The 18,441-nt window shown below is 38.8% G+C and overlaps 1 protein-coding gene across 5 annotated transcripts in view; it reads left to right on the plus strand.

The window, feature by feature from the left end:
• Window positions 1–18,441, plus strand: part of ATP8B4 (ATPase phospholipid transporting 8B4 (putative)) — a 258,608-nt gene that overhangs the window by 68,619 nt on the left and 171,548 nt on the right. For all 5 annotated transcript variants that reach the window (XM_049706046.1, XM_049706047.1, XM_049706044.1 and 2 more), the window contains 3 exons: window positions 12,229–12,342; window positions 15,191–15,289; window positions 17,815–17,876. In XM_049706046.1, the coding sequence (XP_049562003.1) occupies window positions 12,229–12,342; window positions 15,191–15,289; window positions 17,815–17,876 (275 nt within the window). The remainder of the gene's footprint in view (window positions 1–12,228; window positions 12,343–15,190; window positions 15,290–17,814; window positions 17,877–18,441) is intronic.

Here is an 18,441-nt window from a genome sequence, read left to right on the forward strand (position 1 = left end):
CACTCTTCAGATATTAGGGTTAGTTTCCATTTCTGGTTGTGATAGCCATTAGTGGTGTCCATTAGTGTTTCTGGCTTTCTGCCTTTTGGACACATGGTTACGCTTTTTTTTTTTTTTTTTTTGTGGTACGCGGGCCTCGCACTGTTGTGGCCTCTCCCGTTGCGGAGCACAGGCTCCAGACGTGCAGGCTCAGCGGCCATGGCTCATGGGCCCAGCCGCTCCGCGGCATGTGGGATCTTCCCGGACCAGGGCACAAAGCCGTGTCCCCTGCATCGGCAGGCGGATTCTCAACCACTGCGCCACCAGGGAAGCCCTGGTTATGCTTTCTGGTCAATGAGCTGTGAACATTTGGGTTGAAGCATTAACTTGTCGTGTGAGACTCTTCAGAACTTTCTCTTTCCCTCTGGTACTGCAACTGGAAGCGTTTGAGGTGGTGGCTGGTTCATTGTGAGTAACTATGATGAGCAGAGTCTCCCTGCTGGCTCATGCTGCACAAGTAGTATGAGCAAAAAATAAACCCTTATTATGTTAAACCATGAAGATTCTGGAATTGTTTGTTACTATGGCATACCCGGTTTATCCTGCCTAAGACATTGGATTTCCTAAACCCATTTGGGTTATTTGAGGATTGCTCACAAAAATCCTCTATTTGTGTAATTTTTTCAACTTAGCAAAGATGCTTTCATGTCTATGATATCACCTTATCTCCACAACAATTGTGTAAATGTATAATGAGAAATATTATTAACTCCATTTTGCCAGTGGAAGGATTGAGGCAAACTCCTCAAATGCTCTGTTTCCTAGTTTAGCAGTGTTTGTTACTGTCTATTTGCTTTGTTTTCTTAAGCAATATGATTACACAACAAAATCTGATTATAAAAAATAATGCTTCTTATTTTATGAATATTTTATTTGATGTCCCCCTTGAAGAATATATCATTTTTTACTTTATTCTTCCCCTCCACCAAGTAGTCAGTGTTGCAAATGTAAAGGAGTTTTGCTGCTTCCGTTGGAAAGCTGAAATAAGGGAGTGGTTAGCTATACTATTTGCGTATATTGAGCTTTGAGGGGGATTGAAAGGGAGTACAAGGACGTTGTGGTCATACATTAGGCAGTAGGTAACTGGGGCTCCTACTGAGGGGGTTGACTCAAGAGGAGGGGGTAGACATGACAGTATTTCTTTGGTGAGAAAGTGACAGCAGGCCAGAAATACAGAGCAGAGGAGAAAGCAAGGGCTGATTGCTCTGAAAGCAGAAGAGACATCTGCTTTGCAGTGAACTGGAGAAGCACAGTGGTGAAGAGAATGGGTTCTGGAAGCAGAGTACCTTGATTCAAATCTTGGTTCCACTACTTATAAGCTGTGCAATCTTGCATAAACTACTTGATATCACTGTACCTTGGATTTCCCTTCTATAGAATGGGGATAATGATACCTATTTCATAAGAATGTTATGAGGATAAAATGAGCTATGAAATGTAAAGCTCTTAGAACAGTACACACAGTAAGAGCTTGATAAATATCAGCTATTATTATTGTTGTTGTTGTTATTATTATTATTCATTGCTGCCCCTTCTGCCATCACCCTGGTCTAAGCCACCCATCATGTCTCATCTGTACTAACTGAAAGACCTCCTCATTGGTCTTCTCATGTCTATTCTTTGTCGCCTCCATCTTTGTTCTCCCCCTCCCCCGCTGCCCCCATAGCTAGGGTAATCGTTTAAAATTAGAATTTTATCAGGATTACTTAAGACATTAAAATAAAGACAAAAATCCTTAGTATAGATTGCAGGAAACTTCTCTCTCTAACTTCAGTTTGTGCTGACCTCTGTAGTCCAGCCTCATAGTCCCTCTTTTAGATCTGCAGGTGTGCCACCTTCTGCTCATCTCAGGGTCTTTGTATTAATGTATTTTAGAGGAGCAATGCTTTTTCCTCATTCTGATGTTGCCTTCCGGATGGAGGGGTCTCTGCTGGGGTGACATTTCTCTGTCCACCTGTTTTCTCACTCTGCCCCATGAGACGTGGAATTATTCACTTGATGCATCAATCTTGGGGGAATATCTGGGTCTCTTCAGCTCAGCTCTGCCCTCTTCCTCTTGGAAGTGGGCTTCTTACAGGGAGAAGATGGTCCCTGCTGCTCCTCTAGGGTCAGGCTCTTTCCCACCACATGGGAGGCCTGTCTTGGTCCAAGATTCCTTGTGACCGTGTGGTTAAACCTACCTCATCATGGGGTCAGTTAACTGGTCCACCTGGCTAACAGACTAAAGCCATGACTTCCAGCCTGTTGTATGTCAGCGCTAAAGATGCTCTACAGGTTCCCTAGATGTTCTCCTTTCTCCTTGCTTTCCTCCTCCTCCACTTCCTCCTCCTTTCTTCTGAATTGTGGTATTTCTACTAGTCCTTCATGGAAAAGTAGTGCTAAGAGGATAGTGGTGAAGATCTTCCGTGCTGTATTATAGAATGAGTTGTGATACAATTTGACTGTAAGCCAACAGACTGGCTCAATGAAATGACTGAATATTAAGGTCTTACTCATGCTCACATTCTTGGATAGGACAGTGGAAATGGAAACGTTTTATTCCTTTCGAATGAAAAACAAAGAAAGGTAAAAGGGTACAGAGATTCTCCAGGAGGGGGAGCCGTCGTTCCTTGTTCCCAGTCAGCTATGAGGGTTCATATCATCTGTGACTAAGTCACAACAGAGCCCGTAGAACAAACACATCATTGCTATACATCAGTTTAAACAGAAATGTCACAGTCCCCATTTGGCATTATCACTTTATCCCATACAATTTACTCTTTACCTATGTGGAATTCAATTTTGTAGGAGAGTTTCTTTATAATTCCTGCTACAGTTTTGAATGTCGTGGTCCCACAGATGTTCTGTCTGTCTTTTAGCAAGGTACAGGCTTAACCTCTATTTTAGTTTCAACTTAGAAGGAAAATATAAAATAGAATTAGGAATATGTGATCCTTTTGGTTAACTGCTTTTTCTCCTTAGCTTTCCTCTTCCCCATTATTTTTCCAAGTCCCTTTTTTAGAAAAATGTGTTGTGACCAACAGCTCTCACAGCCTTCCTACCCAGTCCATCTCTTGGGTAGAGAACTCACTGCAAAATAGTCATCATCAGCTCACAGACAGTTTTCAGCACAATCCTATGCATCAGACCAACTAAGCTGCAAATCTTTCTCTTGACACCTCTCCTACTCTCCCACAGCTTGTTTCACAGAGCTGGATGCATTGATTCCTGGTAGATGTTAAAAATGGCGATTTAACAGATGACAGTATTTTCTTTAAATAGGTAGTAGTGATTGCTAGGAGTCAGTGTAGGTTCATTTAAAACAAGTCACATGGCAGGAGGCTCCAGTCAAGATGGCAGAATACAAGGAGGTGGAGCTCACCTCCTCCCACAAATGTATCAAAAATATATCTACATGTGGAACCATTCTCACAGAATACCTACTGAATGTGGGCAGAAGATCTCAGACAGCCAGAATTGCAAGAAAGATTGCCATATAACTTGGTAGGATGAAAGAAAAAAAAAAAAAGAATCAGGATAGGACCTGTTTCTCTGGGAACGAGCTGTGAAAGAGGAAAGGTTCCCTTACCCTGGAAAGTTGCTTCACTGGTGGGGAGATCAGCTGGGACAGAAGGGGAGCTTCAGAGGCCCAGAGGAGAGTGCAGCGGTGGGTTTGCAGCAGGCAGAACAGAGAAAGACCAGTATATACGGTCTGTGCCACCTCCCTTCTGTCCCTAGCCCTAGACGCATGTCTGCTGGTGCATGTGGGGTCTGAGTGCTTAAACTCAGGCTTCAAAGGACAGACCCAGGGAAAGGATTGGGGTTGGCTGCACAGAGACAGCCTGAGGTGGCTGGAGTGTGATACAGGCCGCAATCAGGGAGTATACATGGAAGGAGCCCAGGCCCACCATAGAAGTGAAGTGCCATTGTTAATGGGGGCATGAAGGGAGGAACAGGGCCCCCACCATAGCAGTCTTACTCTTGGTGTGCTCACAGCGGGTGTGGCTCCACCTCTATGAGCTCTGGGAAAGTGCAAGAGCCAGTGGATTGCCCACAGGTGGAGGTGGGGCTGAAATCAGAGCTGACCCCCAGGGGCTGCGTGATGTAGGAAGCAGGGCTGAAATCTGAGCCCTCTCTCCATGGCTGTGTGATCCACAGATTTACACCACAACCACTGGGGCCTTTGTAAACTCAGTGCGTGCAGGATATCCTAGTGGACTACGGGTGCTCCCGTGTCTGGGGCAGGTCCGGCATTAGCAGCAGTGGGCTTTGCGGGCAGGCGTATGTACATGGAGGTGGGGCTGTGTCTGGGCTGCTTCCATAGCTCCCATGGCAGGTCCAGGTGCATGACTACTGAGGTCCTGGTACTTGACTTTAGTGGATCTGCACCTACGGACCTGTGCTGGTGGCTTTGTGAATACAACACTGGTGGAACACCAAGGCCAACTGCCTGCATTCCCACAGTTGAGGCAGGACTGTGTACTTTGTGAGCCCACACCACATGTATCAGGTGACACCACAGAGCATACTCACTGGTGGACAGTTCCAGGGGAGGAATACTCAGTGGCTCGTCCCCCAGCAGAGTGCTCTAGTCCTGCCTACCTCACACCACAGCTCAGAAATGGATCTGGGGGCTTCTACTCCAATAACTGGGGAGCAGGCCCTGCCCTTGACAGGACTGTGACAGTCACAGAACAAAGAGGAGGCCCTCAATATCCATTGCAGGCTCTCATCACCACACCAGTCACACCCTCTACCAAAGAGAAAATGGCCAGCACACACTGAGGAAAGACGCAGAAGGCATCCATACTAAAAGCAGCCCACACACCAAAAATATTAGACTCATTCAAGGCTACACAGGGATGCTCCCACATAAAAACATCTCTCCAAGACCACAGTAGATAACTGTTTCTCCTAAACTCATAGAGTAAGAGAAATATAAGTAAAATGACGAAGGAGAGGAACCATTCCTAATTAAAAGATCAAGAGAATTCTCCTGAAAGAACAAACAATGAAACAGACCTCTCCAGTCTAATAGACTCCAAGTTAAAAAAAGAAGTAATAAAAATACTGAAGGAATTAAGAAAGGCTGTTGATAGAAATGCAGATTATTGTAAAAAGGAACTAGAAACTGTAAAGAGGAACCAAGAAAAATTAGAAAACTCATTTGCTAAGATGAAAGCTGAGCTAAAGGCAATAAGTAGCAAACTGAATAATGAAGAAGAATGAATAAGTGCTTTGGAAGATGGAATAATGGAAATCACCCAATCAGAACAGCAGGCAGAAAGAAAAATGAAAAAAAAAAAAAGAAAGCAATATACACGGCCTATGGGATAATATAAAGCATGCCAATCTACACATAATAGGTAAGAAGAGAAGAAGAGAAGAGGGGATCAAAAATGTATTTGAAGAAATTATGGCTTAAAACTTCCCAAACCTAAAGAAGGAAACAGATATCTAGGTACCGGAAGCACAGAGGGTCCCAAACAAGATGAACCAAACAGACCCACACCAAGACATACTATAATTAAAATGGCAAAAATTAACGGGAAGATTCTAAAGGTAGCAAGAGAAAAAGAGTTAGTTACAAGGGAACCCCCAAAAGGCCAGCAGCTGATTTCTCTACAGAAATGTTGCTGGCCAGAAGGGAGTAGCAAGATATATTTAAAGTCCTGAAAGGGAAAAATCTGCAACCTAGGATACTCTACCCAGCAAGATTATCATTTAGAATAGAAGGAGAGAGAAAGAATTTCTCAGACACGCAAAAAATAAAAAGAATATAGCAATACTAAACCTATCCTAAAAGAAATATTAAAAGGTTTTCTCTAGGTAGAAAAGAAGCAAGAATCTATAGGAAAGAGAAAATCACAATCAGAAAGTAAATCACTTAAGCCAGTACACAGATTTTTAAAATTTTTTTTAAAATTTTGTGAAAGTGATGATAACCACAATGAAGAGCAAAAGGATATACATGAAGATGTAAAAAACGGCATCAAAATAATAAAATGTGGGGAGGAGAGTAAGAAAATGTAGATTTTTTTTTTAGAATGTGTTTGAGCTCATATGACTAGCAGGCTAAAGCAAGTAGATATTGGAATGGGTTAACATACTTGAAAAATAAGGTAACCACAAATCAAAAGCATACAATAGGTTCACAAAAACCAAAAAGAAGAAACACAAGCATAATACAAAAGAAAACCATCAAACCACAAAAGGAAGAACAAAAAGAAAAAGAAAGGAACAAGAATAAATACAAAACCAACTGGAAAACGAGGTTTAAAATGGCAATAAATACATATCTATCAACAATTACCTTAAATGTCAATGGACTAAATGCTCCAATCAAAAGATATAGAGTGGCAGATTGGATTAAAAAAAACAAAAGTCTACAATATGCTGCCTACAAGAGACCTATTTTAGGGCAAATAACACACATAGATTGAAAGTGAGGGGACAGAAAAAGGTATTTCATGCAAATGGAAATGACAAGAAAGCAGGGGTAGCAATATTTATATCAGACAAAATAGACTTTAAAACAAAGGCCATAAAGAAAGATAAAGAAGGACACTATATAATGATAGAAGGATCAATATAAGAAGAGGATTTACATGTGTTAACATATATGCACATAATATAGGAGCACTCAAATACATAAAACAAATACTAACATGTGTAAAGGGAGAAATTGATGAGAATGCAATAATAGTAGGAGGCTTTAACACCCCACTCACATCAATGGACAGATCTTCCAGACAAAAAGTCAATAAGGCAACAGAGATCCTAAATAATACAATAGAACAGTTAGACTTAATCGATATTTTCATGATATTACTTCCAAAAATAATGGAATATACATTCTTTTCAAGTGCACATGGAACATTCTCTAGGACTGACCACATGCTAGGACACAAAACAAGCCTCAACAAATTTAGGAGGAGAGAAATTATCTCAAGTATGTTTCCTGACCACAACGGCATAAAACTAGAAATCAACCACAGAAAGAGAAATGAGAAAAAAATGATTACATGGAGATTCAACAACATGCTACTAAAAAAAAAACAATGAGTCAATGATGAAATCAAAGAGGAATTTAAAAAATACCTTGAGACAAATGACAATGAAAGCACAACAATACAAAATCTGTGGGTTGCAGCAAAAGCAGTTCTAAGAGGGAAGTTCATAGTGATACAGGCCTTCCTCCAGAAATAAGGAAAGTCTGAGATAAATGACCTAACTTACCACCTAAAAGAATTAGGAAAAGAACAAACAAAACCTAAAGTCAGCAGAAAGAAGGAGATAATAAAGATCAGAGAGGAAATAAATAAAATAGAGATTAAAAAAAAACAGTAGAAAAAAATTGATGAAACAAAGAGCTGGTTCTTTAAAGGGGTAAAAAATTGACAAACTTCTGGCCAAGTTCACCAAGAAGAAAAGAGAGAAGACCCAAATAAACAAAAGAAGAAAGGAAAGAGGAGAAATAAAAACCGATACTGCAGGAAAAAATAAAAAACTTTAAGAGAATACTATGAACAATTATATGCCAACAAACTGGACACCCTAGAAGAAATGGACAACTTTCTAGAAATATACAGCCCACCAGAATTGAATCAAGAAGAAATAGATAATTTGAACAGACCCATCACTAGAAGTGAAATGGAATCTGTAATTAAAAAAAAAAAAACAAACTCATGGCAAGCAAAAGTCCAGCACCAGATGGCTTCACTGGGGAATTCTACCAAGCATGCAATGAAGAAATTATGTTGATCATTATCAAACTCTTCCAAAAGATTAAAGAGGTGGGAGCACTCCCAAAGTCATTCTATGAAGCCACCATCACCCTGATACCAAAACTAGACAAAGACACTACCAAAAAAGAAAATTACAGACCAATATCTTTGATGAATAAAGATGTAAAAATTCTCAACAAAATATTAGCAAACTGAATCCAACTACACATAAAAAAGATCATACACCATCATCAAGTTGGATTCATCCCAGGGTAACAAGGATGGTTCAACATATACAAATCAATCAATGTGATACACCACATCCACAAAAGGAAAGACAAAAACCATATGATCATCTCAAGAGATGCAGAAAAAGCATTTGATAAAATTTGACATCCATTCACAATAAAAACTCTTACCAAAGTGTGTATAGAGGGAACATATCTCAACATAATAAAAATTATTCATGACAAACTCACAGCCAAATTAATATTCAATGGTGAAAAGCTAAAAGCCTTCCTGCTAAAATCTGGAACAAGACAAGGATGTCCACTCTCACTTAACATAGTATTGGAAGTCCTAGCTACAGCAATCAGACAAGAAAAAGAAATTAAAGGTATTCAAACTGGTAGAGAAGAGGTAAAACTGTCATTATAAGCAGATGACACGATACTATATATAGAAAACCCTAAAGACTCCACACAAAAAACTACTAGAACTGATAAACAAATTCAGCAAGGTAGCAGGATACAAGATTAACATACAGAAATTGGTTACATTTCCTTACACTAACAATGAAATATCAGAAAGGGAATGCAAAAAAAAAATCCTTTTTAAAATCACATAAAAAAAATACTTAGGAATAAACCTCACCAGAGAGCTGAAAGACATATGCTGAGAACTATAAAACATTGATAAAGGAAATTGAAGATGATTCAAGAAATGGAAAGATATCCCAGGCTCTTGGATTGGAAGAATTAATATTGTTAAAATGGGCATACTACCCAAAGCAATCTACAGATTTAATGTGATCCCTATCAAATTACCCATGAGATTTTTCACAGAACAAATAATCCTAAAATTTATATGGAACCCAATTCTGGGTCATAAAAGACCCAGAATTGCCAAAGCAATTCTGAGGCAAAAGAACAAAGCAGGAGGAATAACCCTCCCAGACTTCAGACAATAGTACAAAACTACAGTCATCAAAACCACATGGTATTTGCACGAAAACAGACATATGGATCAATGAAATAAAATAGAGAGCCCATAAATAAACCCGCACACCTATAGTCAATCAATCTTTGACAAAGGAGGTGTGAATATACAATGGAGAAAAGAGTCTGTTCAGCATGTGGTGTTGGGAAAGGTGGACAGCTACATGTAAATCAATGAAGTTATAACACACCCTCACACCACACACAAAAATTAACTCAAGATGGCTTAAAGACTTAAATATAAGATGTGACATCATAAAACTCCTAGAGGAGAACATAGGCAAAACATTCTCTGACATAAATCATACAAGTGTTTTCTTAGGTCAGTCTCCTAGGGCAATAGAAATAAAAGCAAAAATAAACAAATGGGACCTAATCAAACTTATAAGCTTTTGCACAGCAAAGGAAACCAGAAACAAAAAGAAATGACAATCTACGGACTGGGAGAAAATATTTGCAAATGATGCGACTGAAGAGACCTTAATTTCCAAAATATACAAACAGCTCAGCCACAAAAAACAACCCAGTCAAAAAATGGGCAGAAGACCTAAATAGGCATTTCTCCAAAGACAACATACAGATGGCCAATAGGCACATGAAAAGATGCTCAACATAGCTAATTATTAGAGAGATGTAAATCAGATCTGCAATGAGGTACCACCTCACACTGGTCAGAATGGCCATCATTAAAAAGTCTACAAATAACAAATGCTGGAGAGGTTGTGGAGAAAAGGGAACCCTCCTGCACTGTTTGTGGAAACGTAAGTTGGTGCAGCCACTATGGAAAACAGTATGGATGTTCCTCAAAAAACTAAAAATAGAGTTGCCGTATGATCCAGCAGTCCCACTCCTGGGCATATGTCCAGACAAAACTCTAATTCGAAAAGATACATGTACCCCAATGTTCATTGAGCACTATTTACAATAGCCAAGATATGAAAGCAACCTAAATCTCCATTGACAGATGAATGGATAAAGAAGATATGGTAATATATATATATATATATATATATATATATATATATATAAAATGGAATACTACTCAGCCATAAAGAGGAATGAAATAACACCATTTGCAGCAACATGGGTGGACCTAGAGATTATCATACTAAGTGAAGTAAGTGAGAAAGAGAAAGACAAATACCATATGATATTACTTATATGTGGAATCTAAAATATGACACAAATGACCCTATCTACGAAACAGGAGCAGACTCACAGACATAGAGCACAGACTTGTGGTTGCCAAGGGGAACAGGGGGTGGCGGATGAATGGATTGGGAGTTTGGGGTTAGCAGGTGCAAACTATTGTGTATAGAATGGATAAACAGAAAGGTCCTACTCTATAGCACAGGGAGCTATATTTAATATCCTGTAATAAACTATAATGAAAAAGAATATGAAAAAGAACATATATATATAAGAATATATATATAAAAAATATATATATATCTGAATCACTTTGCTGTATACCAGAAACTAACACAAAATTGTAAATAGAATATACTTCAGTAAAAAATAATTTAAAAAAATAGGTCACACAGACTAACCTCCATTTTGAAATATTAGTGGATGGAAATTCTCTGGGTATGTTGATTCTGAATGTCAGTAAGATCTGTCACCCCAAATTTCTCCTGCTATCTTTGTGAATAAGGTAGAGTTAAGCCTCATGGGAATATAGTTAGGTAGATATAAACACCTGAAAAAGATATTAACATTAATCTGTGGAGAAGTCTCTAGTAGCTTGCCATAGTTTTATTTCCTTAATTTAAAAATTGTTTTTTGGTTTTTAGCTCTGAACTTTTTAATGTATTAGTTTTATATAGCTTTGGAAGACTATATAAAAGGCATGTGTTTGAAATTTTTTGATGACATAAAGCTGGGAGGAATGTTTGCTACTTTAGGATACAACACTCAAGATTAATTGTTTTCATTTGGCTTGTATAATAGGAATATATGAAAGATCATCAGTATTTAAAACAAAATCAACTGTGAATGTTTAGGAAGGGGAGCCCTGATTTGTTAGTGATTGATGAAGAAATGACCTAGAGATTTTAGCTCATCAAAACTCAATATGAGTATATATGTGGAGCCTAGAAAAATGGTACAGATGTACCAGTTTGAAGGGCAGAAATAGAGACACAGATATAGAGAACAAACGTATGGACACCAATGGGGGAAAGTGGCAGGGGGGTGTGGTGGTGTGATGAATTGGGAGATTGGGATTGACATATATACACTAATATGTATAAAATGGATAACTAATAAGAACCTGCTGTATAAAAATAAATAAATAAAATTCTAAAATTAAAAAAACCCTCAATATGAATAAACAGTGGGATTAAATGACAAAATGCTAATGAATTTTTAAGGCATATTAGTACAATAATCCAGAATGTGGAACATCAAAATTTCTTTTGTACACGGATCAGTTGAAGCAGATCTGCAGTATGTGTTTAGGTTTAGTTCTGGACACCATGTTTTAAGAGAGATGCAGAGAGGTTGGGATGGATGCAGAAGAGGCTGACCTGGAAAAGATGTCCATGAAAAGTCATGGAGAATGGCTGAGGGTTTTGGGACTGTCTAGATCATAGTGGAGAAGATTTAGGGGAGTCTTCTGAGTCATCTTCAAGTATTTGAAGGTTGTCAACATGGAAAGAGCTTAGACTTGATTTAGGTGGCCCCAGGGATGGAATTTGGCATATGGCAACATTTACAGGGAGGCAGATTTGAGTCTCTCATAATAAAGACCTTTCTAGCAATTCCCATTCTGAAATAGAAATAGGCTGCCTGGCAACGTGATCAGTTTCCTATCAGAAAACTTTCAAAGACAGACCTAGGGGACCCTTGTCAGAGTTATCTACAGGGTCATGCTTTGGGAAGGTGAACCAGGTGATCCTTAAAGTTCCTTCTTACCTCACGAGACCCAGCATGAGCTCAGTGTCTGCATACAGTAGGTTCTCAAGAAATCGCTGCCAAATGAATGAAACATAAGAATAAAAAAAGTCAGGGGCAGACTTCTGCACTTGATAAATTTTTTAGTCATGGGTGACTTTATGGAATTGAACAGTAATTGCACCTAGTATCAGGAGCATGTCATCTTGGGAAAAATGAAACCCTTGGCCCACACAGAGTTTGAAATTTCCTAGATAGTTGGCTTATCTTTCTTGCTCTGGCATAACTCATGCTCAGTCTTGTAAGTTTAGAGCTATTTGATAATGAGCAATGCTTCGCCCCAAACTAATGTGATGCTGTTTCTTTTTCAGGATAATCGTATCCACACATGCAAGTACAACATTCTCACCTTCTTGCCCATTAATTTATTTGAACAGTTTCAAAGAGTGGCAAATGTGTATTTCCTTTTCCTTCTGATTTTACAGGTAATGTTTAGGTTGTATTTCATCATCTGTTTGTTTAAAATATTCATATAACTTGAAAAAATAAGTTATTTTACTTAGCTAAATGTTCATGCTTAGAGAAAATCAGCTTTATCAGATTTTTAATTATTTAGTTATTATTGCTGTTTCTCTTCACAACGGTGGGAGGGCTAGGAATGGGTAAAAACTAGTACATTCATCATTTTAAACACTGAGGTCATTTTAAAATGCTGCCTTGTACTTTATTTGAACCAAACCAGAGCCTAATAATTACTGTTCATAGCCTCCTTCCTTTCTTTATCTCCCTATCACATTCACAGTATGGGTATTGAGAGAGTTGAAGCAAAGAGTCTAGCTGAGTAGTACTTTGTGGAACTTAATTTGGCAAATTTCATTTGCATCTAAGAACAATGATGTATTTTATATATATATATAATAAATGATGTGTGCTATATGTTATTTCACTGTGACTATTTCTGATAGTTTTGAGTGGTTAATTGGTAGTTAGAAACCTTTCTTTTTCTTCCCATTTGACTAAAATTTGAACCGAAATGAAATTTCAGCTTTTATTGATATTTTAGGAAGAAAAGGCATAAATCAAAGAATTTACATACATATAAACAGCTCATATTAGCCAGTTATTTACCTAGTATTTACTTTAGAGTGATTTAATCAGATCAAACTGGTAGATTCAGAATGTACTGGGCTATGTGTTAATTATAGAAAATAAGAAGATGGACTAGATATGTACAATCTGGATTATACCTTGCGTACTATTTTTTCTTTAATTGAATACTTATTCAATAGAATAACTGTTAAGAATCTTTTGGTTGTAAGTGGTAGACATCTAAATTCACTTAATGTATTTTATGTATGACAATTCATGGGCAAACTATTTTAACAGGATGTAACTTCTCTTTTTCTATTTCCTCCATGTTTACTTTACAGGCCCTCTCTACTTGGTGATTCTTGAAAACTTTAGACTTTTATTCTCCTAGCTTCAACTCCCACGTAAAAGGGAGGCAGAGGCACAGGGGGAGAAGCGGAGAGAGGAAGAGGGAGGGGGAAGAGTAAAGAGGGAGAGGGAGAGAGAGAATGAGAATGAATCACTTTTTCTGTTGCTCCAGCAAGTCTTGGGATTAGTTGTAATTGGACCATGCTGTTACCTTCCTATCCTAAATCAATCACTGTGGCTCAGGAATTGCCTTGACCTAGATCACATGCCAAAGCCTAGGAGCCAGCTGGATGGAATCAGTCCACCAAAATTACATGTACAAAATTACAAGTAGAGGGGTGGGGTAGTTCTTTAAGAATTAAGGGTAGAGTTGAGAAGAACTGGATGCTGAACAAGAAAAAAAAAAACAGTGAAAATATACCTTACAATTTTTGAGGAGACCTTCTTTTTCCCCCATGAATTTTGGTTTCCTCATAGAACCCTTTACACTGTTCTAGAATTTTGAGCTCATTTCTCTAATGGGTTTCTTATTTATGGCCAAAGACTCTTGTTCAGATAGTTTTATATCTGGAAGGGATCTTTGGGATGGTTCAGTACAACCTCCTTTCTTTTATTGGTGAATAAATGAGACTTGGAGAAGTTAAGTGAGGTGTAAGGGTTTTACCATGAGTTAATGATAGAACTCAGACTAGAATCCAGCTTTTCTGCCACCCAGCCTAATATTTTTGTTGGTACTTCAGAGACTTTTGAGGTTTGTTTTTTTTTTTAAATTTTATTTGGAAGTTATTACATAAAATTACATAAAACAGCACTACAATAAATTTATTGTAGTGCTCTTTCGATGGGGCCTGATTGCCACACACTGACCATCTCCACCCATCCTTCCCTGCCTGATGGCCCTGACGTAGCTCCAAAATGAGCCCCACTTGAAAACTACCTTTGTAAGGGAGTCATGTCAACTGTCACTATGTCTCTCTCAGATGGGTGGCTTTACAGGTACAGGTCCAAGCTTTGGAGTTAAATAGGCCTAGGTTCAAGTTTTAGCAGTGTATGTTCTTGGCTTAGTTGTTTGACTTCTCAGATACTTTTTTTTAATAAAATGGGAATATGATACCCAGGGCCGTGGCATTTCCTGACTCCAGGCTGCCATTCACAGTGTATTCTATGCTGTGCACTCAGGGTGCTATTTACATGGAATGTAAGCACTCTGGGTTTGTGCAAAACACCTCTGGTACAGAATCTAACTCAAAAAACTTCTCTGAGGATCGAATGACATAATATCTAAAAGTACTTGGCACAGTGTCTGGTGCAGGGTAGGTGCTCAAAGATTCTCTCTTGGGCTTCCCTGGTGGCGCAGTGGTTGAGAGTCCGCCTGCCGATGCAGGGGACACGGCTTCGTGCCCCGGTCCGGGAAGATCCCACATGCCGCGGAGTGGCGTGAGCCATGGCCGCTGAGCCTGCGCATCCGGAGCCTGTGCTCTGCAACGGGAGAGGCCACAACAGTGAGAGGCCTGCATACCGCAAAAAAAAAAAAAAGATTCTCTCTTTGGGAATTGGTAAAACTGTGAAAAGTTGAAATGAGAAGCTGAGAAAAGATAGGTGACATTTATCATCCTAGAGAAAGATCATCATTTGTGAAAGATTTCAAGAAGCTTCTCAACTTGCTGTAAAAATTTAATTTTTGTCAGGCAGTCTGAAAATTGTTTCAATGATACGTCTATTCTATGTGTCTTATACCTGAGTGCAAACACTTAAATTATTGAAAAGCTGTTCCATATTTGTACAAATATCTGAATATCATTTCATTAATTTCTGTCAAGTCATAAAATTGACAAAAATTGAAAGCCATCTTTATGAAATTTAAAAGCCCTAAACTACTTGAAATATTTGTTTCAGCTGATTCCAGAAATTTCCTCCTTGACCTGGTTTACCACCATTGTACCTTTGGTCCTGGTGGTAACTATGACAGCTGTCAAAGATGCCACAGATGATTATGTAAGTATTTGCTTTTGAGCATTCCTAAGGTCTCAGTTTCAATTGTGACCTCTCAGAAGTAGAAAATAGAGATCCATTTGAAATTTTTGAATGAAGCTCTTTTGGTAAATACCATAAGAAACTCTATGGTTACTTATTTGATGATTAAAATAGATGTCATAGAGCCAGAGCCTGTTTATGATAATAGCAAGGGGGCTTCAATAACTAGACTCACACCCTCATTTTATACTTGAGGAAACTAAAGCCTGTAAGGAACTAAAGATTTTCTAATGAACATACAACCAATTAGTGGTAAGACCAGAATTGGATCACAAACCTGCTTCCACCTAGTGAAGTATTATTTATCCTCTATCTCTAGTCTTTGTCTAAGTTTTTGGAGTTGGTAGATATTAGGCATTCTCACATCCTCTGCTCATTATACCAGAAATTACAATATCAAATAACTTCAAAAGTCGGGCAACTAATGTAAATAATTAAGGTATAAGACAGCAGAGAGTTTTGAAGTCTCCATAATCCAAAGGTCATTCAAATTCAAAGATTTAAAACAAAGCCTTGGGCAAACCAAACATTCTAAATCCAGACAAGCTCTATTCTCTCCTAGGTGATTGCGTGTACCCTAGCCTCAATAGCTCTCTATTTGCCAGTGACTGACAGATTTATATCTCCTCTGAACTCATACGTGGGATTACTGTTTCTAGTCCTTCCAGACTCCATCTGTGCCAATCCCAAGACCGCTTGGCAAAGCCTGAGCATCCTGAGGCCCAGAGAGTGGGCCCCTCAGCTTTTAGGTGGTAAACTGCTTGGTCCTTTTCTGTGATGCCAGCTAGTCAATTTAGGGGACTATTTTCAGGTTAGATACAGACGTGACTAAATACTAAGTCTCTTTTTGTGTCTTCTGCAGTTAATGCTTGAATATGCTTTTACTTTTGTGATAGTATGGGCCGGTTAGTCAGGGTCTTGGCAGGAAAGACATGTCACCTTGGAACGGGGGTAGATTGGAGAAAGATTAATAATGAAGGGACTACTTAAAGGGTTGTGAGAAAAAGCACATAGGGTAGCAACAACATAGGTGGCAATACTACTTCTAGACCTGAAGGAGCAAAAGGAGGAAGCAATTGCTGGACCTGGAGCTGTAGCTGAGGGCTACCTGTAGAGGAAGTGGCCACTGCTGACTCAGCTCAAAAGAAGCCAGGAATACATACCCCATTTTCCTCTCCTCTGGCCCCATGAGTTTCTGTCAGTACCACCTATTGGCCACGCCCGATCAATGGCCAAAGGGCAAGGATTAAATAGGTCAGCTTCCCCTGGCACAGGGCAGAGTGTAGGAGGACAGGGTGTAGGTATGGAGGAGCAGAGACTATCCACCCCTGTCAAATTATATATTCTGTCAAAATGATGTTCCCGTCTATGGCAGTGTTGGTGGAAAGAAGTTTGCATGCCAATGATGGGCTAGCTTAACATACTCCTCTACCAGTACTATAAACTCTTTTCATGTTAACCAATGCTAAGTATCTTTATTTCCCTAGTAATATTCATTGACTTATACCTGGCAATCAGTGTAATTGTAGGCACTGAGCAGTCTAATAGAAAGATTGGGATGAATTTGGGAGGGACGTTGAAAAAGGGAAGGGCTAATGAAAGCAATCCATATATTGTGATATTGATACAATATTATGAGTTTTTTTTAAAGGAAAAAGTCATAATCCTGATGATTATAATATATAAAATCAAAATTTCTTATCTCCTGTTCATCTGTGCATTTAGCTAATTGATTGAAATAACATCTTATCTCTACTTTAGCCTATTACTATCTGGTCTTGACAGCTCACGTAGAAAGCCTTATCTGAATGGCTGCTAATTTGTGAGTTTAGTAGAAGGCTCATAATATGTGGATTCTTCTAAGCAATATAAGATATTTTCATTACTGGAATACAAAATAAGAAATAGGATCACTTGGGCATAAAAACATAAATCCACACCAAATGTGGTTCAGTATTGTATTCTGATTTTTGTTTTAAATGCTCAGTATTTCATAAGATCACTGTTAACAATTAGAATTTCTGGAGAACAAGAATACATGTTGTTACAAGTAATTGCTTGACTTCAAAGAAATCCATAAAACAGAATGAATGATGTTCCAGTAAAGTATTGAGCACATATGTGAGAGAAATGGAAGCCCCATTCCTTGTTAAAGACATCAAAATTAATGTATGGTTTTCTCTGGAACTGTGTGGCAGAGTAAAGGGCACATTGTCTTCTTCAAAGCAACTATAAATGTGTGGGAATTGGAACAGCATGTGGCTAGACTTGTTGCATTGGTGACACCTAGAATGAAGTTTAGTGGGAAGGGTCTTGATTCAGATTTAGAGCATGTGGAGCTGGGTCCAAGGTAAGCATAAGTCATGCTCATTTTAGACTGATGGTGATATTGTCCAAGCAGATGAACTCAAAGTATTTTCAGTGTCACTATTTGTGCTGAAAAAGTATGATTTAATGTGTTTTTTCACAAACACTTTGATTTTCAGTTTCGCCACAAGAGTGATAATCAAGTGAATAATCGGCAATCTGAAGTGCTCATTGACAGCAAGTAAGAAATATATTCTTTATGCTATTTTTAAGATGTCTGGTCACAAAACAGGTCTTGACAATTGGTGGCTTTCTCATTTAATTGAATATATGTTTCTTTCCCCCTTTAACTTTTTTTTAAAATTTATTTATTTGCTTTTATTTTTGGCTGTGTTGGGTCTTTGTTTCTGTGTGCGGGCTTTCTCTAGTTGCAGCGAGCAGGGGCTACTCTTAGTTACCGTGCACAGGCTTCTCATTGTCATGACTTCTCTTGTTGCGGAACAGGGGCTCTAGGCGTGTGGGCTTCAGTAGTTGTGGCTCACAGGCTGTAGAGCGCAGGCTTAGTAGTTGTGGCGCATGGCTTAGTTGCGCTGCGGCATGTGGGATCTTCCCGGGCCAGGGATCAAACCTGTGTCCCCTGCATTGTCAGGCAGATTCTTAACCACTGCACCTCTGGGGAAGCCCCTCCCCCTTTAACTTATTACAAATTACAGTGTAAGTTCTTTGTATCTTCATGGCTCTTTTTTAAGTTCAGCAAATGTTTGTGCTACCCACTCAACTTTTACTTCAAATTCCTTTGGAGTTTC

Source organism: Orcinus orca, chromosome 2 (assembly GCF_937001465.1).
Source record: "Orcinus orca chromosome 2, mOrcOrc1.1, whole genome shotgun sequence".
Classification (NCBI taxonomy): domain Eukaryota; kingdom Metazoa; phylum Chordata; class Mammalia; order Artiodactyla; family Delphinidae; genus Orcinus; species Orcinus orca.